Source organism: Cavia porcellus, unplaced genomic scaffold (assembly GCF_034190915.1).
Source record: "Cavia porcellus strain 051 isolate PalLab524CR breed Dunkin Hartley unplaced genomic scaffold, mCavPor4.1 scaffold_8, whole genome shotgun sequence".
Lineage (NCBI taxonomy): Eukaryota > Metazoa > Chordata > Mammalia > Rodentia > Caviidae > Cavia > Cavia porcellus.
This window is the reverse complement of record NW_026947491.1, coordinates 5,757,116-5,779,814: the sequence shown is the minus strand read 5'-3', so window position 1 is coordinate 5,779,814 and position 22,699 is coordinate 5,757,116. Positions and strand designations below refer to the sequence as shown.

General features: G+C 39.6%; 1 protein-coding gene and 1 long non-coding RNA gene across 17 annotated transcripts in view; one reads left to right on the top strand and one right to left on the bottom strand.

Annotated features, from left to right (window-relative positions):
- Nucleotides 1–22,699, top strand: part of LOC106025983 (ankyrin repeat domain-containing protein 26-like) — a 162,102-nt gene that overhangs the window by 82,286 nt on the left and 57,117 nt on the right. For 3 of the 15 annotated variants that reach the window (XM_063254126.1, XM_063254131.1, XM_063254125.1), the window contains one exon: nucleotides 3,137–3,702. The exons of 5 other annotated variants lie outside the window; for them this stretch is intronic. In XM_063254126.1, coding sequence (XP_063110196.1) covers nucleotides 3,137–3,323 — 187 coding nt within the window. In that variant the 3' untranslated portion in view covers nucleotides 3,324–3,702. 7 more of the 15 variants (XM_063254133.1, XM_063254128.1, XM_063254134.1 and 4 more) reach the window with 5 other exon arrangements.
- Nucleotides 13,302–20,301, bottom strand: LOC134477129 (uncharacterized). Of its 2 annotated transcripts, none has more exons than XR_010049038.1 (3): nucleotides 20,215–20,301; nucleotides 13,646–13,771; nucleotides 13,302–13,408 (listed from the first exon to the last, which is right to left on the bottom strand). It is a non-coding gene; the product is annotated as an uncharacterized LOC134477129 (long non-coding RNA). The 2 variants fall into 2 exon arrangements; XR_010049039.1 differs by lacking the exon at nucleotides 20,215–20,301 and adding an exon at nucleotides 14,343–14,478.

The following is a 22,699-nucleotide window of genomic DNA, read 5'->3' as shown; positions in this document are numbered from 1 at the left end:
AGTGGTGGGGCTACCACAGATGTCCTTGGGTCTCACATTCCAGGTGTATGCTAGAAATGCCTGGATAACTGTGCCAAAGGCCATACTTAAACATTAGTCATGGTCTCCTGTCCCATCTTCCTGGGATTCAGACAAACATACGGAGCAAGAATCTCTAGACTTACACAGGGTGCAGGTCCATAAGTCATGTGGGAGGTGTTTGCCAAGACTGTCTCATTCACCAAGTTTAGATGTCAATAACTGAGTAGCCAAGCCAGAACCACTGGCAAGATGGCTAACCAGTATCTGACTGACACTGTGTGGAGCCTGAGATAAATGAGAAAATTCCTATTCGAGTAGCCAGAGGTACACACAGCATGAGTGCCAGCTCTTGGCCCTGGCTCCAGACTTCATAGTGGAGCATTTCTATGAGTCACCTTCCACATATAACCATATGTCAGGCCATTCCTATACCCAGTAGAGGTGAGCCCCTTTTTCCTACTTCTTAAAAATATAACAGGAGGCATGAGTAAAACTCCACAGGAAAGAAATTGGGAATCCCCATGAGAGTAACCAGAAGGCAGATGGACCATAGCCCTCCTAATGTATGAACAGGAAACTAGGCCATATTTTACAGAGCCGTATCACTGTGCCTACACACTAGAAATCCATGCAGTGATGGTTAAAACCCTGGGGACTGGACACAAATGCCCCATTTCACCCTGATGCTGCAAGACTGAATAGATGACTTCACCTTTATCCAGGTGAAGATAGGTAAAAGCCACACCACTGCGTTGTGTCAGGTCTAGAAGGGCAACATTAGGGGTAGCCATGAGTAAGTTTTCTTAATCAGAATGAGTCTGTCACCAAAGCTAGTGTGCCACCACCAGCAAAATGACAACCAAGGAGAATGAGCTTTCTGCAGACAGACTGCCTCTGGTGCTATGACTTCTTCTGTGTCACCTGTTACCACCTTCAGCTTCATGTTTCCCAAGGATTTCTTAGGTCCCAACCAAGTCTAGGTGTGTTCAGAAGCTAAAAATCATGCAGAGGTTGCAATTTAGTCAGTCACCAAACAGTATCTTCTTTTTATAGACACCGACCACGCACAACTTATGAGGAACAACAGGGAAAGTCATGGGTTCTAAGTAGTATTATGCTCCAAAGTCACAGTCACTATACGTCACGCTCCCAATGTGTGAGCCTGATGGGACACACTGAAGCCTGAGAAATCATTGCTAGGGAGGCCTGACTCCAGAAGGCTACACCTTGGTCAGACCACAGTCTCCTCAACCTGCCTCCTCTCATTTTCACAGGCATTGATCCCTAACACACTTAAGATCTTATCACCTATCACAAAGCTTGACCTTGTTATTGAGCATCTCACAGAGGATCAAGTGTTCCAGCAGCATGGAGAGGCTTCCTATGCAAGCCCCTCATTGCAACAGGTTTACCTGACTGTCACCTGTGCAGAGAATAAGTATGCAGTTCACTGTTAGCTCCTGCAGGTCCTACACAAAAGTCATGGAGACCCAGAATGTGGGTGCTGATCAGAGGCCCAGGCTCATTTCCAATAGCCTCTCAGGAGCCACCACCAAAGAGGAATCTGTCCCTTCTGATGTGGTATGGGACCTGGCACACATAAAATGGTAACCCAACTCTGACTGGCCATAGCTACATAGTCTTAGGTTTAGAAGACAGATGCCTTTGTCAAGAAACCCTAAAAGCTATCAAAAGAAATACTCTGCAGGGTTATTTCCCTTTATCCAGCTTCTATGGAGAGTAGTATTTTAATACATTTATTTCTACAACTGCTTTGCTTTCTTTGGGTAAATCCTACTCCACAGGATTTCATGCTGTCAAAGGTTGAGGCATATTTAGATATATGTGCATACTCAGTTCTAAATTGGCTCATATTTGACTTCCTTAGAAATCATGTGGGTTTCCACACTGATTAATGAGTACATTCATGAATACTCAAAAAGAACTGGGAAATGGTGCCCTGTGGCCTCAATATACACCTCAGAGCTGTCACTTCTCCTGAGCTTGGTTCCCTCAACATTAGTAAAATTTGTTTGAAGGATGAAAGGATTTCTTCTGCATAGTTGAGCAGCTCATATGATCTACTGATGACTTCATTGTTGAGTCTCACAAAGTGAGGGCATTAGGTGGTTTGTCTCATGGAGGTTCTAGTGCACCTGTGTCCATAGGACTGTGATGTGTCCATCCAACTGCCTCATGAAAGAGGACTCTTTTCAGATTAGAATGCTATGAGGGAAAGGTCACTAAGCAGGCCGCATGTTCTTGAAAGTCAAGCTAAAGAAACTGAGTCTATTGCCAGCCCAAATGTTTACTGTATAACCCAGTACAGAAAATCCAGGCCTTTTTATTAAGATTTGACTCAGTTCAATACAATAACTCTTTATGGAGCAGATGGACATTAAAATCTGACTCACAAAGACATAGAATGGCATCTGCATAGGGCAGATTTTAACACAATCAGCACCCTGGCTGATGTCCCAGCACTGGTTCCTTTGTGAAACATCTTCTCTTTGCATTCTCTTGTCTCTATCTTGGAGTCACAAATCAAATAAAAACGTGGAACATGAGAGAATTGGAAATCTTTCAATGACCCACAACTTTTTTAGTTGTCTATTTTCCCTCACTTCTAGTCAACTCTGAACCACTTGCAAATAGAGATGAAGAGCTCAAACTTTAAACTTCTCTAACACATTGACTTCTGCAGTGATACTCCTGAGATACAGTTTTGAAAATTTGTGTATCTACAATAGTCCAAAGTGACTGAGAGCATTCATCACTGGAAAGTGATCAGAGGTTCTTTCTAAGCTACACTCATTTCAGCATTTTGGCTATGCCATGTCAGACACCTCAATGCCACTGTTTTAAATGCTGACCACTCTGGTTTCTGCAGTGGTTGAAGCAGTAGATCCACAGTCTCTGCTGTTAGAGTTTAATATGCAGAATGCTGGTTCCTAGCTTCTTGATGTCCTTTAAGTAATGGGTCATGCCAGCCAAGAGTCAAAAACAGTGAAGAGAATGTGGAGGTTAAGGAAGCCATGTGCCACTCCCGATTCTTCCATGTATGCAATGTGATATTTGTCTGGATACTAACGCTGGAGCTATGATTCTGCTACAGTCCACAGGCTTCTTCCATATTAGCATATTCCAATGGAAGTAACAACTTAGAAGGATCTCAGATGAATCCAGAGCACCTCATGCATCAGGTCATAATGGAAGAGTTATTACTTCTAAGATTCCCCAGGCTTTATAATGAGAATGTGAATGGATGGATTTGGCAGTGGCTCCAGGATGCCATTAAGTGAACTACACATGTGTACAGTTTTTTCATCTCAGCAATAGTAAAGTGAGTCAGTCTAAATTCATCCTGTCTAGCAAAATCCCATTGCAACCCACCATGGGAAGAAGCAGTACCAGCATGGAGCCAAGATTTACTTGGGCCTGAGGAAGTTTGTCCTGAAGAGTACAGATGTGCAGCCTGATGACATCATCTACTCAGCTTCATCAAGTACTGGGTAAAGGGACACAGTGGATAGGAACTCAATAGTTTTGTCATCAATTTAGACTTTAAATTCATTGCACCATTGACACAGACTGCAGCTCCAGAGGTTCTTTTTCTGAGACCCATCAATTTACTGAGTTGGGCTGAACCTATTTAGTATACTGAATGTTGCTTCTGCTCCATACCTACAGGAAGCTTGATAAAAGCACCAAGAACCAACAAGCTGGTATAAGCTGCAACAAGGTGATTTCACTGACTGTACAGATGCAGCAGAAACTTCAGAGCATCATGACAATGTGCAGTTAACTCCTGGTATCTGAGGAGTTATTTTATAGAGAAGTTCTGAGTCAAGGTGGCAGACACTCATACTGTAGCACTCCTGAACATACATGCATGCAAGAATGATTTTGTTTATTTAAAGACAAAAATAGGACACCATCAAAACAGATTAGTAGAAGAGTTACAATAACACATTGTGTATTGTTGTCTTTATAGTAGTTATTCAGTGTATAATATATAGGCATGATATCTTTTGCAGACTATATTAGCATAAATGTTTTCAAATAGCAAATATTGAGCTGAGTCAAATCTTTGTAAGTCCTGGCTTTTCTCTACTGGGTTGTATAGAAAACATCTGGGATGGAAATAGATTCCATGTACTAACAGGAGCTAGCTGTACAATTATATTAACCCTGGTGTTTCTTTTTCCCTTCTTGTTCCCTATCAGTTTGATTTTCTTTTGAACAGTGCTTAATCTGGTAAAGGAAAGTGGTCTTGAGGCCAACCTCCAAGTGAAACATTATGAGTGCTAATATTATCCTTTATGAGAGGGGAGAAATATGCGTCTCAGTGGAGATAAAAAAGATATCAATGTATTCCCACTGCACAATTTCCTGAAGACCTGATCAGTGCTAGCAGTGTTGGAGCAGTCTGCCACATTTATTCATTTATGCTTGCTTTGTTTGCATTCAGGCTGCTTCTCTGCATCACAGGGAGGCTAAATCCACCATCTCTATTATCCAGTATTCTGGACTATGCTCTTCCCCAAAGCTCCTCCCTGGATGAATCATCAGGACCTCATCTTGTTGTAGCTTTTACTTTTGTCCAGTTTTGGAGAACTTCATCCCCTGAAACATTTCCATCAGTGCTGTTCAGAGGGCAGAGGGCTGTCAGACTCACATTTCAACTCACCTGACTCAAGGTAGCCCTAGTGAGTGGAGTAGCAGTTGGAAAGAGCCACTATGTCCCACAGGGATTTGGTCCTGAACAACTAAGTGGAATTGCACTCTGCTCTCCTCCTGCTTGGATATCAAACCTCTGAGAAGGTCTAAGGGTGGTAGTGAAACCATGAAACCATCCTGATGGTGAGATGACCAGGTCTTCATGACTTTTAAGTGTTTCATAATTTGGCCTCACTGGAGAATCACTTTCTTCCTAATGATTTATTGTTCATGAACATCTAGACTTAGGAGCTGCCTGGTCAACAGACAGCCATGCTGCTGATGGCTCTTCAGTGCTTGATCAATTCAGTTAAATGCAGTACCAGCATTGCTTTCTGCCAGTCCATGAATTTAAGAACCATCATGAAAGCAGACTGCTTAAACACAGTACGGTACAGAAAATATAAGCACTGAGTGAAACACAGTTCGTATATTGGACCAGGACTCACATGGAATTTGGATTGGTACCAAATGAGCAGTGATATTTGGAGGAAGATGCTAGGATGGCTAACAATGCCTTTCATTATTGAACAGATTCAATGAGCTTCAAAGCTATCAATGGCAGAACTACAGACAGTGGCTATTCTTTTCTCTATAACTTCCTCCAGTGTGTTTCTGGGTTGACCATGGCCAGTAGTATCTTTGATGTCATCAGGAAGCTACATTAAGATTCACAGAGGGATGATTTTTAGAAAATGGCAGAGGCACCTCAGTACTGGAGGATTTGCAAATCCCTTTAATCCACTAGCTTTCATGTGCATCCGATGACTGCACAGAACACTCTGTATCCTTCAAGATCTCAAATCATCCAGCCTTTACTTCCAGTTTCATGTCAGGCTATACTAACACACAGCTTGAGTATACCTTACATTTCCAAGCATACTTTATTCACACTCGTGATTGCCAAGCCTTAGGGTAGCACTATGGATGTCTCAAGCATGATACATTTTATATACATGTTTTCCTAGCTGGACACCAGGCACACTGAACTTCTCCTAGATTTCAATAGTGCAGTTAAAATATCTTAACTCACTGAATGGGGAAATGGGAAACAGTAGTGGAAATCAAAACCGTTCCCAGCACAAGCAGGATATCATTTAGCACACACTTTCAAGCACAGCTCCAGCAGGATGCTCCTCATATCACTATGTTCCTGATGAAGTCAGCTCAAGATGCTGGATTCTTTCAGCACCTAGGAGTCATTCTCATTTTTATTTTGTCTTAAAATGTCACCATACAATAATTTGCTTCTTAGTATGGCCAGTGTTGTAGACCTCTCACTCACGAGAATTGCTACAGTAACACATGTGGCCATAAACTTGGCTAGGATGAAATTTCCACTAGCCCCAAGGACTTTCAAGCTCATCTTTTCAGACAATGTATTTAAATAGCATCTTTAGAGACATTGATCTGGATATGTGCTGGATGACCATGAGTTTTGAGAAAAATATCTTGGCCTCAAAGAAGGCAGAAACATGTCAAGAGTAACTTGCAGGGGATTTGCAAAGCATCAGCACCTCTTATTGACAATCTCAGCTACAGATTTGTGATTAGTTAGCTCAATGTATATTTAGACATATTTAGAGGCTGTTACATGATTTAGTTTGTGAATGTCTGATTAGCACCCAGGATCAGAGCTTGGAGACATTCTGGAGAAATTTCCTGCGTCATTTGAAAATATCAAATTCAACACAGGGATTGCTATGAGTTGCCTCAAAATCCTTGATACTAGCCTAGGACACAAACTGATATTTCTGTCCATTAAAAATTTACTCAAAATATTCTTTGCTTACTTTGTCTCAGAAGCTTCTAATATAAATTCCCCGCACTAAGGACATAGTGTGATCTATACCAGTCACCCATAGGGTTGTGTCCTCTCTCCCTGCTGCACAGGGCCCCAAATAAAACCTGTGAAGCTTCACAACTACATGGGGGCAGTAGAAAGTGACACAACCATAACTGATGTGGCACAATGGAGCAGGACAGTACATTCCACGTGTTTAAGAAATGCCACTGTGAACTGAGTTAGAGAGGAACAATTCCCCCAAGGGGTGTTATATACATTCAACATCTGGTCACGCTCAAATTCCCACTGTATGAACCCATGTACTTACAGAGGCCAAAACAGTCCAGACACTGGATGCAGAGCCTGTGGTCACAGTATCTTGCAGTCTTAAACGACCACACTAAATGGTCCATCTGGACTTAAGGAAAGTTGCCCAGGATGTGGATCTCAAGTTGCATCTCTATTCCTCACAGTCACCTCTGTGGTGACTATGAGAGTTGTCTTCTCCTTTATCTCCATTTCTTGCCTAAAGCCTTTGAAGAATTGGGATCAAGATTTTTGAATTGTCACTCAGAGACCTCTGCTACAATGGAACATAGCCAGGGTGCCTGGCTTCTGTTCAGTATCATGTATGTAAAACACAGCACCTCTACTTAACGCACTGTGAAAACCCAAGAAAAAACTCCCTGGACAGGCAGTGACACTGTCCTTGCTTCTGAATCTTTGCTCCATGCTCTGCTGTAAGAGAAAGCCAGCTACTGGACGTCACTCGTGGTTTCCAGCCTTCCATGTGCTGCTGACACTCTCTGGCTTGTTCCTCCTGCGTACTGACAAAATACTCCTCTGATGTCTTCTGCAGTTGGAGTTCCAGGACCCTTCTCTGGATCTTTTTCCCTATTAACCCTCACTATCCTGCCTTTGGCAGGCTGTGTCAGGGAGGACCACTGTATCTAAGCTTGAGCTACTTCGACTCAACTCTGTACTCACCTAGCTTCCTGGCTTCCAGCAGGTGTCAAAGTGGGTTGCATGAGATGTCCAGGCAGATTAGGGAGTAGCTGTGGGGTCAGGGAACTGTGTATGGCCTGAAGGCACTCAAACTCCTTCCTGTAGTTGTTGTTGCTAGAGATCAGTGTCCTCACAGAAAAGGAGCTCTCTTCCAGTGGTACCAAGTTCCTGTGGGACACTAAATTGTGCATGGCCAGATCATTTGCTTTCTGGACTCCCTAATACAAGAGTAGCCATTCAAGATAATGGAAAGCACAGCGCTTGTGTGGCTAGTACAGATGCTCTAGGATCACACACTACATTGCGAGCATACTACATGTGTGTGCTAGAAATGCTTGTGGGTCACTGTCAAATGCTGTTACTTAAATGTCAGATAGTTTGTCCTGTTCCAATTCCATGTGATACAGGGAAACATAAGGAGCAAGAGTTTTCAGACTTTTATACACAGTGCTATTCCATGAGGCAGGTGGAAGGTGTCTACCAAAACAGGCTTGATCACTTCCTGCTGACCACTTTCTGAAACAGTGAATGAGACAGGTGGCTAATAAGCATCTGATTGTGGTGTCTGAGGCAGATGTGCAAATTCCTTCTCGGGTAGCCTGAGGTGTACACAGCATGACTGTCTGTCTCTGGCCCTGACTCCATGCTTCGTAGGGGAGCATCCATATGAGACACCTTCCACATATAGTGGCATAGCAGGCCATTCCTATATCCAACAAGGGTGAGCCACCATGTTTCCCACTTACCTCTTGTGAATACAGAGCACAGGAGGTTTGAATAAATCTCCACAGGGAATAAACTGGGAATCCCTCTTTCCCATGAGTGTCATAAGAAAGTGAATGGACCATGATCCTTCTAGTCTATGATCAGGAAACTAAACCTTGTTTTAGAGAGATGTCTCACTGTGGTTAAGCACTAGAAATCCAAGCAATGATAGTTCAAAACCTGGGTACTAGACTCAAGTGCCCCATTTTATTCTGATCCTGCCTGCAGGACTCAATGGACAACTTCACCTTCACCCTAGGCAAAGATGAGAAGAAACCTCACCACTGGATTACAGTGGGCCCAGCAGGACCACATTGTGTGTGACTACCATTGGAAGACCCTCTGCCTTGTGATGAGTGTGCCACCACCAACTACATGACAACCAAGGGAAATGAAATTTGTGCAGAAAGACCATTCCTGGTGCCATGACTGCTTCTGTGTCACCTGTGACCATATTCAGCTTCACTTTTCCTGAGATTCCCTAGGTCTTGTCCAAGTCAAGCAGTGTTCAGAAGCTGCAGGATTCAGAGGTTGCAATTCAAAGCCCTGATTTATGTATAGAAATAAGAGGACTTCATAGGTACAAGAAAAGCACTCTTTAGAAGACTTTGAACGGAAGAAACCTGAGTTTTCTGTATGAGACTCACCTTGTTAGTTTACGTGGTTGCAGAAGGACCTGACTTCTCACCTGCCTCTGCCACGGTGGGCACAAGCAGGGGCACAGATGTCCAGTGATGGCCCCAAGGCAGGTCACCAGGGGGCAAAGTCTCCTGTCTCAATGTCATTCTGACCTTCTTAGTTGCACGGAGAGGGATTTTGCTCACCACAAAACCCAAGCACGTACTTTTCTTGTGAAGCTCCTGTGCAGATGGAATTTGTAACGAGACTTCCATAATAGAATCTGAAGTTATTAATTACCAATTATAGTTTGGTCTTAGACTCACTCCAGCATGTGAGTGAGGGAGATAGGTCTGAGGATCTGGCTTGTTCAATTTAAAAAGCAGAAGAAATTTAATTTGTTTAAATCAGATTTCTCCCAGGGAAAAGCCACAGACAAGCTCATCAACGCAAGTTCATTTTTCAAAAAGTGCGTTTGTTCAATGGAGAATGACTTCACTCAGGATGCAAGTGCATGCCCAATATAGAACTTTCACAGCCCCATGCACCTCTGAGCTGCCTTCTGAGTTCATTTCCAACTGCATTGTGCTTAGAGTATCAAGGAGTTCTGTTTCACTGTACTAAACTTATTTCTTCCACAAGAATCGTGCTTTCTTATACAGTACATTTTGTAAACTGACTTTTTCATAGTTTTGTCCAATAACACCAATCATAATTACAATGAAGAATACTATGGCAAAAAATAGTGATGGAACTGACCTTACCTCACTCGTTCAGTTTTCCCAAAAATGTGTCCAAGGAACTATACTGAGAAGTCACTGGTCCCTCTCCTGCCTCTCTTGCCTAGTGAGTGACCTTCAGAAGGGGCTGTGATGTATTCATCTATGTAGCCCAAAAGCCTTCCATGGGTCTTGCCATCTATCTAGAAAGAGCTATTAAATATCTACAGAATGCAAGACTTTCTAGAAGTCAAGTTGAACTTCCCAAGCAATGTCAAATTCAGAGTAATACGATATCAGACATTTTATTACTATCCCAAAAGCAGTTATTTATAAAATTTGGAAGAAGCATACTATGTTTAATATGCTCTTTCATGCTTTTTAGGTGATTTTTTGCCTTGCAAGATAAACCATAGAGTAAATTGAAAAGAATGTCATTAATAATCAAGAGATGAAGTCGTTATGGGAAAAGCAGTGTAAATTCTCAGGCTGTGTCTGGAAGATTGGATTGCCACTCTTATCAAATAAGTGTACACACAGGCAAACTCTTTCATTCAGTGTATGTTAAGTGAGCATCTCCAAGGCACAGAGGTAGATAAAGCACACTGTGTAATCTCAGGAAGGTCAATGTGTAGTTACCACCTGTGTGAGTGACTTCACAGTGTCCAGTAAGTGCTGAAGTCCCAAAAGAGTAGCTGATGGTACAGCAACATCCACTATGGTTCTGAGATACAAGTAAACGACTTCTCAGAAAAAGTAACAATAAGCAGTCTCAAGCCAGTGAAAGGATCACTTATTGAGCCATAATGGATATATTCAGTATATTTACTCCTGAAAGGCAGTGTGATCTAGCAAAAGATGAAAACAAAACAAACTGTTGAATGCAACTGGATTGATATGTTAGATTGCATTTAAGATTTTTGTTTCATTGCTTGAGAGAGAGTCTGGGTGAGACTTCACCCACCTCAGCCTCAACTGCTGAGGTTACAAGCCTGAATAATGGTGCCTAGATTGAGATTACATCCAAATGAAAGTTTTCTTGGATAATCACATACATTCTCTGAATGCCTCTTTCTTCAAGGCGCAAATGTAGATAATAGGTTATATCTCACAAGATCACTGTGAAAATAAAAAAAGGGGGACAAATATGGAGGAAGCAAGACAACTACCACTTCTTTTGAAAACATGTTACCAACTGAATAAAAGACAAATTTTTTTTTAAATTTTATTTAAGGAGAAAAGAAAAAAAAACAGAGAAAGGGTACAAGTTATACAGATTTACAGAAAAAAATGAACAGTAGGAAATCACTAGTTAATGGATTACATATTGTCATCTTAGAAATAATTGTTCAAGTCACAAAATTAAAGCTTGTAAAGTGGACATTCCATCAATGATACTGCAAACAGATCTGTTCAATGATCCAATAAAACTCCGTGATATCATTTTCTATCTTATACGCTTAAATATACATGCAGTTATATAGTTTAGAGCACTTTCTTTTCCTCTCTTTTGTACAATGACTATTACACATTTTGGGTTTCATTGCTCCCATGGTTCTTATTACTTTTTTGGAAGAGAGTAAAACCAAATGTGACATAGCAGAACAGAATCGGTCAAGTCAAAAGGGTGGACATAATAGATAATGTGAAAACATAATACAAGGTGATCAACAATGGTTACCATAATGCCTCCCGCTATCTCTAATAGAATTGCCTATATCGTTAGTTATAATACAATTGAACAAAACAGTAAAGAATAAAACCGACAAAACCAAAACATTGAAGATATTGTAGGTCTTCAAAAGTAGATAAAAGTCAACGAGAATAGGCGTTATAATGAATCTCATTATCTTCACAGCTGATGCCTAAACTTTCGAACCTGATACTATCCAGCAAAACAGAATAGGGGAACATCAGTTAAAAACCAGATGGTGAGAGTAATACAGGGCTTTAAGTCGAGGTAATGGAAAGTCAAAGTGGGTTACTATAATATATCCTGCTATTTTTTTTCTTTAATTAAAAGGATAAAAATTAAAAAGTAAATAATGGAGTGGAGATTGAGATAAAAGAGGGCATAACAACGAAACAGTGCAGATCAAAACATAACCATTTAAGCAGAATAGTGTTTCACCACCAGATAATCCTGACCTAAAAGTAGTTACCGTATTGTCTCTTTCCTTGAAATCCTTGAGTACAACTTCGTATACTGTAGCATTAAGTATATCAAAACAATATAAAAGACAAATTAAATGAATGCAAGCAAAACCCAAGCTATGAGAGTGGCATACTGTGTAAACTCTTTTTCCAAAGGACAAAATAGTTTTTCAGGAAATGCAGACAATAAAATATATGATTTACATATACAACATGTTGTATGTAACTTGTAACATGGGTAATATAATTTGACATTGAATACCTATTACTATTCATGTAATACATTAATAGTACACTATGTAATGTAATAGAGAAGTCACTTAGTAAATAATGCAATGATAGCATCAAATACAAGGAAATTAACTGCTAGTATTTATATAGCCCCTTGTGTATACCAGAAACTGAGCTTCACAACTTTATATGCATCTAATGTCATTTGATAGCCACAATATGAACCTATGAAATGGGTATTTTATTGTGCTTACTTAACACATCGAGATCCTAAAAGTATAATAATTAAGAGTACAACTCTAAAAGTCTATTAAGTGGCGAAGACCAGGTTAAATATTTAGCCATACCCTTAGCCAGAACAAAAACATCATAAATGACTTGTGAGAAAGGTGGAATTCTGACAGTATTTGAAAAAAATGCTCTCTCCCTTCCCTGTTGAACCCTTTCCTACCTCTTCCCTCTAGCCATGCCTTGGTTTCTAAGTGCTTTGTCAATATGCACATTCTAGAGATGTGATCTCAGCTTTTGAGCATATATTCTGTTCAGAATTTAATCTAGGACCCAAATATCAGAAATCATGATTAGTGTAGAACAAACGGAGCCCTCTAAAGAACTCAGAGTATTAATCCAAAGGGTATTAAAGCAACATTTTATTTTGTTTTGATTGTTGTGTGCTTGTCTTTTTGATACAGGGTGTTGTATTTTAGTTCCGGCTGGCCCTGAACTCTCTATGTGGTCCAGACTGGCTTCAAACTGTTCTCCTGGCTATAGTTCTAATAAAGTGTTAGTTACAAAGTAGAGGACCAGTATGGGTCCATCGCTAGCCTGTTGTCCTAAATATTGCTTTAAATATTACCTAGTCAATTGTGGCGTTAGTGCACTCTCCAGTTCTGGTGTTTCTCTTTCCTCACCTTCCCCTTAGCTAGGGATCCTAAGAAACAGACCAAGGTAGAACAGCTTTGTTGGTTTTGCAGTGAGCCTGGGAGCCCATCAGCTTCCCAAGTAGAACACAGTTGGTGTCTCCAACTCCCTTTATGCCTCTCCATGCCAACTGCTAGTGGGGCTCCTTATGCTACAGGATGGCCAGGCTCAGGGAAACCTCCAACACAGCACAGCACTTAAACTGGGGAAATGGAACTCCACTAATTGAGATCACTAATTAGGAAAATAAGCAATAAGTGGCTGAATTCCCGTGTGACTGTTTGTAACGTAGCAAAGATAACACTTTAATGGTACCAAAGTAGCCACATCTTACATCTATCTTGAACCTCGATTGCAAGTACTTTTGTCTCCAGGGCTTTCTTTTTTGTGTTTCCTGTCTTCATTCCAAATGCAGCTGCTGATATATACACTTGTAAGCACAGGCACACAAACTCAGAGCCAGTGTGAGCTGAAAGAAAATAAGATTTGTTGAATCTCAGTTTCAGGATGGGCCCTACTTAATTAAAATGGAAAAGGATATCAGAACTTTTTTCTGCTTGAAAAGTCTCTTCTTGGGGAGAAAGAAATGGTGGATCACTTGTGGATCAGAGGTGGGTGCACTGTGCATCTTGGGTAACTACCTAATTCTGCCACTAGTCCAAGGACCAGTCTTTGCGTCTTCTCTCTAGGACTGCTTAACACTCACCTTCCCTTAGTTTAAAGGACATTTTCGCATGGACCCTGGAGGTTCTTTGCTTGTGGGTGCACACTCGCCTCACTCGCTTCACGCTTGCCTCTCATTCTTTGGCCCCTTTCCTAACCACATAGGCACCTAGAGACAAATTCAAAGATGAGACTTTTAGTAGAAAGGCTTTCAAGGTATTTTCTTAGTCTAAAAGTGATTTTTCTCTACCAGAAATTACTTATGGATGGTCCTAAAACCTCAATCCTGGGAACCTTAGCAACACAACACCCATAATTAGGACAAGTTTCCTCCATTCATCTTGTTTAAGGGTGTTGTCACAAGAAAATGATACTCGGCATTCTTAAAGAGAACTGTAATAACTTGGGGACTTTCTCTGCCAATGTACCACAGACCACAAATTACTTCAGTTTCATGAGCAATTTGGGTACCTGTCCTTACTTGAACTAATATCTGACTGCTGGGTCTCTAACCTCACATTCAGAAATGTGGATTTACCCAATAGCATGAACAGAACAGATGCTACCCTGGTTCACATCTTCTAACGACATTTGGAGGACACACACTGTGCTCTGGCTTAGCTCTTAGCAGCAGGATAAAGCAGAACAAGTCACCTAAACTCTTTGTTTTCTCAGGGGGAAAGAAGAGCTGAAAATGTTAATTCAATTTCCCACAAAGGATATAAATTCAGATCACTTACAGGATCCAAGGACTGAGCCTGCGTTAATCTTCATTTTGTGCCTTTATCTTCAAAGAGGGCCATAGGAGAGGACACCAGGTGGCCATGTCACATGGACCCCAAATGACAGGGTCATAGTTTATGTGCTTTTCCCTTAGAGTCAGAGCATGCAGAATTAGTAGAAGTGCACAAAGAAAGTGGAGGTTGTAACAACCAGGCATAATCCTTACTCATCGAGTGGCATGATGCTTCCGACTCTTAACATGCACATTTTAAGAAGTGGCCCAAATCATTCTGGGAGTGGGCACTAAACTGCCCACATGAGCATGGAAATATATGGGGGTAGGAGCAACCTCTACGAGCACTGGTTTTCTGGGTGTGCAAACATCATTCCTGAATCTGATCTAATGCTTAATCCATAAAATAGTCACATCTCACAATGAAGGTGACCCCTTTCCTTCCCTGTGGGAAGTTGGAAGAACATTCTTATTTAGCCATCTGTATCTATTTAATGAACATTTTCTGAAGCTCTCTGTGTGTCACACTATTAAATTAGTAGTTGGAATATTTTATTAGCTGTGTTTGTCGTCCCTGAACTAATAATGCAATAATGGTAGGTGATCTATAAAGGATTACATACAACCGAGGTTATGCCAAAACAGAATAGCGATGAATCACGCATTTTAACACTTATGGTGGACTTTCCCATTGCTTAACTGGATCACGAGAGTAACTCTGTGCCACAGATCACGCACACATCCTTATTCTATCTTATGAATATTTTCTTCATTTCCTGTCCACCCCACAACAATTACAAACATCTTTGCATTAACGGGAGACCTTTTTCGTGAAAGAAACAGTCATCCAGTCTCTTCCTTGTTGCTTTTCCAACTCAAACATGAGCAGGTGACCCAGTGACCAAAAGCCACATAGACTGTAATTCAGTTTGGAGCAACAATGAAAGAGGAAGTTTCTTATTTAGACTGCCCGTTCCTGGGAACAGCACTGAAAACAGTCGTGTTAGGGAGGAGCTGTTTCTTCACCAAGTGACACCTGGGACTCAGCTTTGGTTTTGTTCACTTAGATCAGGGAAATGTCATTGGTGCTAGTTGCCTAACTTTCCCAATGATCCCATGAGCTTCCAAAATCATTTTAGTGAGCAAATTTTTAAGAGAAAATGCTTACATGGAAAAGTGGATTCTGAGATTCTAAATAGCTGAATATCTTATTCCCATGGTGCAACTCAAAGAACTCAACTTCACAATGTGGAGACATTTATCCAAGGTAAACAGGCTTCACCTCTTCCCTTTTATGTCAGTGTGACCCTGAAGAGAGTGACTAAACCACCTTACCCAAAACACAGTGTAATGATTGATATATTGTGTCAACTTGAGAAGTTTAGACATTTAACTGAGAGCCTCAGCAGGGAGCCAGGATCCTTACTTTGTAAATATCTTCATCCTGTGCAAGAGGAGGGCACAGAGATTTTATGAGTGCTACACTCTGCTCTTGGGAGGCTTGTGTTCAATATGCCGGGTGGGAAAAGTATCTTACTCTTTCCTTCCCCTCCATTGCTTTTGCTGCTGCCATGAAGTGTTGCCCCAATGCCATGTCATTCTGCCTTCTAGCCAGCTAATTATGGACTGAAACCTCCACAAACTGTAAGCTAAATACACCTTTCCTTCCTTCTTTTTGGGATCAGGTATTTTATCTCAGCAATGAAAGAAAAGTAGCCAAGACTTATAGGGACTGAGTGTTAATAATACTGCTTTCAGAAGTGTTACAGTGTCACAGTGTAGATGGTACATTATAGTATAACCTTAAGAATGTTGTCAAGAGATGAACATTCAACCACAATTTGTGTTAAATTAATAAAAAATTAAGGAAATATGAGCATACGATGACATTTAACTCCTCATTTGCAGTAGTACTGCAGTAGAGTAGAGGGAAATGAATAAACAAAGAGCCCCTCTACCGGGAACCAGAATATTAGGGAACCCCTGCTCTGTAAGATCTTTTCATGAAGCAGATTTATCTAGTGATTATCCCACTGGCAAGAGTCAGTACAAGTGCAGTTTTGAAAACTATCACAGATACACACACAACTGCATACATGTGCATGTGCACACACACACACACACACACACACACACACACACACATGCAAATACATATACCCCTAGAGTTGGAAAATTCAAGGATCCTTTTAAACCTTCACTTCAATATAAGGAACCCAGCATCTTTGCTATTTATGTGTGAAGAGAGAAATCTTTACTGTCATTCTTGATGTGCACAGCTATAGTTATCTTAAAACACAGTGAGATGTTTCCCATCTAAACCTAAAAATATATCAGTCCAAAGCAATGGACAATTTGTACACAGTTCAGTTAGGCTTTGTCAAGTGAATTATTCTTGCATCATCTCAGTATTTTTATAAGTGGAACTTTCTTATGTTTTTTCTGTGTATAACAGAAGCTCAGTCTCAGTGTGGCCCTATTGGATGTAACCGGAGGCCCCACAAAGGAGTCATTTTATTTAGGTCTGAAAATAAAAAAAACTGAGTAAAATAAGTGAGCTCTAAATAAAGTTATGGCTACAAAGTCAAGCTCACTTGGATCTGTGTTTTTATGCAGGTGAATGTGCTTTAAACCTTCGGCTTTGCTTTGTAATGCCCAATAAGTCTTTCTCGAATTGCAAGCCTCTCAATTGCTCTGAGTAGCTGGGTAGACTTATGATTTATGTCCTACCAGCTTCCCTCCTAGACTAAAGGAGGCTTCCCACGAAGATGCAAGTATGCATATAGTTTTGGAAACAGTTGGAGGTGTAAATATCAATGTAATGACAAAATACCCACAGGAAAGTTAAAACATCAATAAAAAAGAAAAAAGAAAATGCATGAAGAAACGAGGTGATAACCACAGTCAGGAAGAAATTTAAAATGTATTCAGGACTCCCTAGCAGCCAAGATACAAAGGGAAAGAGTTGATGTAGAAGAGAGGTGAATGGAGAATTAACCATAACCCATCTAGCAGGCTGCCTGTCGCGTGCTGCAACCTCTTTTGCAGAGGCAGACAATCAGCAGGACCGAGCTTGGTTTCCACCTCTCTTCTTTTTTTTTTTTTTTTTTTTTTTTTTTTTTTTTTTTTTTTTTTTTGTCTTTTTCTTTTTTTATCGGTACCGGGGATCGAACTCACGACTGCCTGCTTACAAAGCAGGTGCTTATGCCGCTGAGCTAAATCCCCAGCCCCTCCACCTCTCTTCTGAGGATAACATGACAGCCCGTATGTTATCTCTCAATAAAATTTTAAAAAGAAATGGGAATTCAACTCCCTCAAGTCAATAACACCTGAGTGTTATTGAGAAAATCACCTGATACCTCAAAGTAGCATTTTGTTTATTTTGAAAATACTGGCTAACAATAAAACTCTGATGTATTCTTACCAGATTCCTCTTGGATAATGTACTAGACTATACTTTATCATATGTAAGCTGTTATGTGGATTTTAACTGATTTTATAGTTTTTGCCACAGCATGGATGGAGGCTTGCACAAAAGGAGCATAACGGCCAAAAATATTATTGGTCATCGTTTTTCTCAAAAATTTAATTCAACTTTTACCCTCAGCATACTCAAGAAAGCCCAAACTTCATGAAATCCCAGGGTTAAATATGCTCCTGTGCTCTCTGTGGCTGTCACCTGCCTTTGGGAGATTTGTTTCCGCAGGTAAGCTCCAGAGCTCTGGTCAGCATGGGTAAGATGCAGTGGGTGAAATGGAGAGGAAGAAGAAGAGCCACAGGGTGCCTGCCCCTGGCCTCCTGTGCCCAGCCCTGTCACCCCATGTACCCCCTCTTCCTGCACTCCAATGAGCTGTTACAAGTTAAGTTGCAATTTTTAAAGAAGCACTGGGGCATTTCTTAATTGGATTTCAGTATCTTAATATTCTAGGAAGAAGGAGAATTTGAAATTCCATACTGTTTTTCAGAGTACGGAGGTACTTGCATAAGCTCAGCCTCTGCTAAAGAAGAGGCAAGGGGGGTGGGGTGTATTCTATAAGCAACTATTTTGATCCTAACATTTATTATTTATTTACTTAACAAAAGCACTGTACATGGCACTGTAATTGATGGTATCATTTGATGTTGTCAAGAGCCCTATCAGATGGTAGTTATGATCTTCAATCTACATACCTGTAAACTGACTCACACAGCCAAAATTCAAGCCTTCGATTAAAGATCACTTGTTGTGTGGAGATTTTCTTTACTCCCTACCTAACATGGCAGCCCTAAGTGATGCCCGATCAGATAATCCCATTTACTTGTTTCATAGCATTTATTAGAACCTGTATTTGTTAATGGCTTATTTATTGTTGTTCATTTCCTTCACAAGAATGTATCCTACAGAGACAAGAATCACACCTGTCTCATTCACCTGCATTTTTAGTATCTAGCACTACAACAATTTTTTAATAAATAAATAAATGGTCTTCAAAAGAAAATACTCTTTTCACTATCATGCATTAATTTTTATTTTCTTTTTAGATGCATAAAGCAAACATTAAGTGAATTATGAATGTCTGTGTTGTACTAGGAAGATTTTATTTCAAATTGAATGCGTAAGAATAAAATCATTTCCTATGGATCACCAAAGACACTTTTAATATATTCTAATATGAAAGATAGCATTGGAATTTATGTGAGAGCTTCAGGATATTTAGCCTTGGGAACCTTGAAGTCTTTTAGCTCTATTTGATCCAAAGCACGACTGAAATCTTAAGAGAAAATGAATTGTGCCAATAAATATTTACTTTCATCTTCTTTTCTGTGAGCCTACAGAGTCACTTCTAAACTGTCTTAAGGATGGAAATTACATGATCACTTGAATGGCTCTTTGAATATGTAACCAAAGGAAAACCTTTCTAAGGCAAAATGCTCATTTTTCTACTATACGTTACCATGTATAAATTACCTTGAATTACTCCAGATGTAGGAATTGATTTTAAGAAACTCAGATGCTTAAGTTAAAAAAAGTTAAATGAACTCATCTAATACCTGTATATGCCAGTGAGAAAACACCTCTTCCTCCCTGTATCATTCGGTGGCATACACCATTTCCTCTAGATAATTCCCACTCTAGTTCATGATAAAATTTACACGATATCCTCCAGAAAAAGTCTTCTCCTCTTCTCCTTCCCACACTGTATATGGTCTTCACCCTGGGCTGTGTCCCCAGTCCTCATTATCATTTTATTTTTTTTTAAATCCTGAGACAGAATTCATTGAATTGCTGGGATTGCAGGATCCTCCCACCTGGCCACTCATTCCACAAATCATATGTTATTGCCACTATCTGCTTAACTAGCTTAATTATTTAAGACACCTACAGCAACACCTGCATTTATTCATGTCTGTGTTTCATTACCAGATAAATAACCAAGCTTTATTAAATAGTTGTTACAGATTAATGAACGAGCAAATAGAATCTAGTTTCTTTATTGGAGAATGAGGGGTGACCAATGAGTACAGACAGAACTTTTCTCACAAGAGGTTCCCTGGCAAGTCTCTGGGGTGGCTCTGATTTCTATTCCCTACTGCTGCCTGGATCCTGAGTTTAAAACAAGTCATCAGGGGGTAACAGGAAGATGTGGACTGGCAAATGCAAGTGAGTAGAGCATTGTGGAGGATTTTTCTTTGGCAGACAAACATGTGTTGATTGATTCTAGGCAGTATGGTAAATCTTCAGGAGCTGTTAACCAAGGGAAATTTGGAAAAACTGTAGAGGAGTTTGTAAAGCTGCTGCCAATGTTATCACAGTGGAGCATTTTGAGAAATGTACTTTTTTAATACGTTACACTCATTTTGCAGATGTATATACCCCCTTCCCCTGCATACCTTACCTTAAAATCTGCCTCTGTTTCCTACCATCTCTATGGAGGAAGCTCATTTCAGTGTGACCTTCGTGACTTCAACTTTTACAAAGTACTCTGTGAGTAATTACAGAAAAAATAATGAAGGCTGACTAAGAAATGAGAATGTTTAGAAAATCACAGAAACAGTAGATTATTTACAACAATTTTTAAATTTTCAATGAAAAAGATAAATTCCATAACATTAACAGGGGACATGGATAAGAATCATTCCTAAGGTTGAAGTAGTGTTATTTTTTCCTCTATCAACATCCCCCCCAAAGCCTCAAGAGGTCAGAGGGGTGACTTTTTGGGGGTGACTGGGTCATTGGTGTGTGATACTGGATCATGGGTGTGATACTGGTTTAATTCACTGACTGATCTAGCAAATTTGTGGGCAAAGGCATTACTGAAGAGAGAAGCTCCATCCTTGGTGTGGGTGGCACCAACTAACAGGCCTGTAACCTGTCTGGGTCCTTGCTTTCTGCCTACCCTGCCATGGACTGTTTCTCCTCCACCATACCACCCTGCCTTGGAGGCAGCCAACTGTGGACTGAAACCTCCACAAACTGTGTGCTAAAATAAATCTCTCCTTTAATTTATGGGCACTGAATATCTTATCTCAGTAACAAGAAAGTAACTAAGACAAGTAGAAACATCAAATAACCAAGAAAATGAAACAAAGAATGATTTCCCAAGAGCCTCACTTGGCTAATAATTTAACTAGTTTTTTTCTAGGAATTGAAAACGAAAATTAGCAATACATGTATGCATACATACATATTTTAGTGTTTATATAAATTGATATAACATCCTACAACACAGTATAATTCTTGGCATTGGATATATGATATTTGGTCTATGGTTGTTAAGTTCTGAAACTATACTTTCTCTAGGTAATTTTAAAAGTAAATTTAACTATATCACACTCCAGGCTTTACTAATTGTACAGTAATTATTTGTTAAGTGATACATGACTAAATGAATGTTGATATGAGATATTACCTTTACCAACCAAATCTTCTAGTTTCTCCTTCCATTCTTTTGCCCATATGTGGCTAACTACCCATATACAAGGCTTTTAATCAGCCTTACGTGGATTATGCCTATGCAACCTTACGCATGCTACAGTTACTTAGATGCCTATCCTAATTCTTTCTCTATGGGGGTAACTTCTACCATCTATCCACACCCAATTCATGCATGCACCACTGTATCACTTTCTCTGGGGAACTTTGCTTTATGCCACACATGGAACGATGCCTCAACTTCCTATCACTCACTGCACCCAGGATGTAGATATATCTTACTTTGTTTCATTGATGCTTTTTCAAAGGTCATCCACTATAGTGTTCCCAATTTTCCTATTGAAAATAATTCTGCAATGAACTTGATTACAAACACACAATTGCATATTTATATCAAGTTTTCCAGAATGACTTAAATACCATTAAAAGCATGAGTGCTTAAAATAAATCACATGTGATAATATGTGGGACTATTTATGTGCATGTTTGCTTCTTTGTTATTTCAAAGACTATAATCTAAAATCAAACATGCTATTCTGTTTTAAAGAAAATTTTGCATTTGAAATAGAAAATTTTGCATGAAATTCTTCATGTCTATGGTTAATTTCTCATTGAATTCTTAATTGTGTGTATTTTCACTTTTTAATACTTGTTTCTATTTTTATTAGTGCTTTGATTTTCACATTGTGTTTCTGTATGTAGACCTTTTCACACTATTTTAAAATTCTTGTTGGATGATTATTTTTATTATTACTTGTCATGACATTAAATTTTTAAGTTATACATTGTGCTCCGAATCAATTTCAGATCTGCAGAATAGTTATTGGAGTGTTTTATAACTATTATTATCTATATACTGATCTGTAATACTTTTGCATTTTTGATATTAATGTTTATTATGATCATTTCAGTATTCAATATTCTACAGTTCATACATTTTTGCTAATTTAACTTTCTTTTGGAATATCTATTATGTCTATATTGGAATAAACTTTTCTTTATCTGCATCCCTGGTTTGCTTATATTTGTTCTGTAATTTATAGTATTAAATACATTTTACCATCCAATTTCTTATATGTGCACTTATGCATATTTGTGTAACTTATTATGTATATGAACACAAGTCAAGCACTATTGTGATTTAGTACTGAATGATTACATCTGTGGAGTCACATGAAGGAAGTTTTGCTTCCTTTCTGTCACTTCTACTTTATGGAATCATTTGTTTCATTGGTGGTTATACTATTCTTGCACATTTAAGGTATTTCTTGAACAACAAGAATCATTGGTTGCATATGATTACTGATGCCACTTCACATTAAAAACGTCTCTCATGTGTTCCTCCATTCTCTTAGTGTTTATTAGTTGCCTCCTATGTGAAGCACAGGATTCTTTGTGGATCTAGTGTCCTGCTAATGTTTTATTGCCATGGATTCCACATCAGTAGG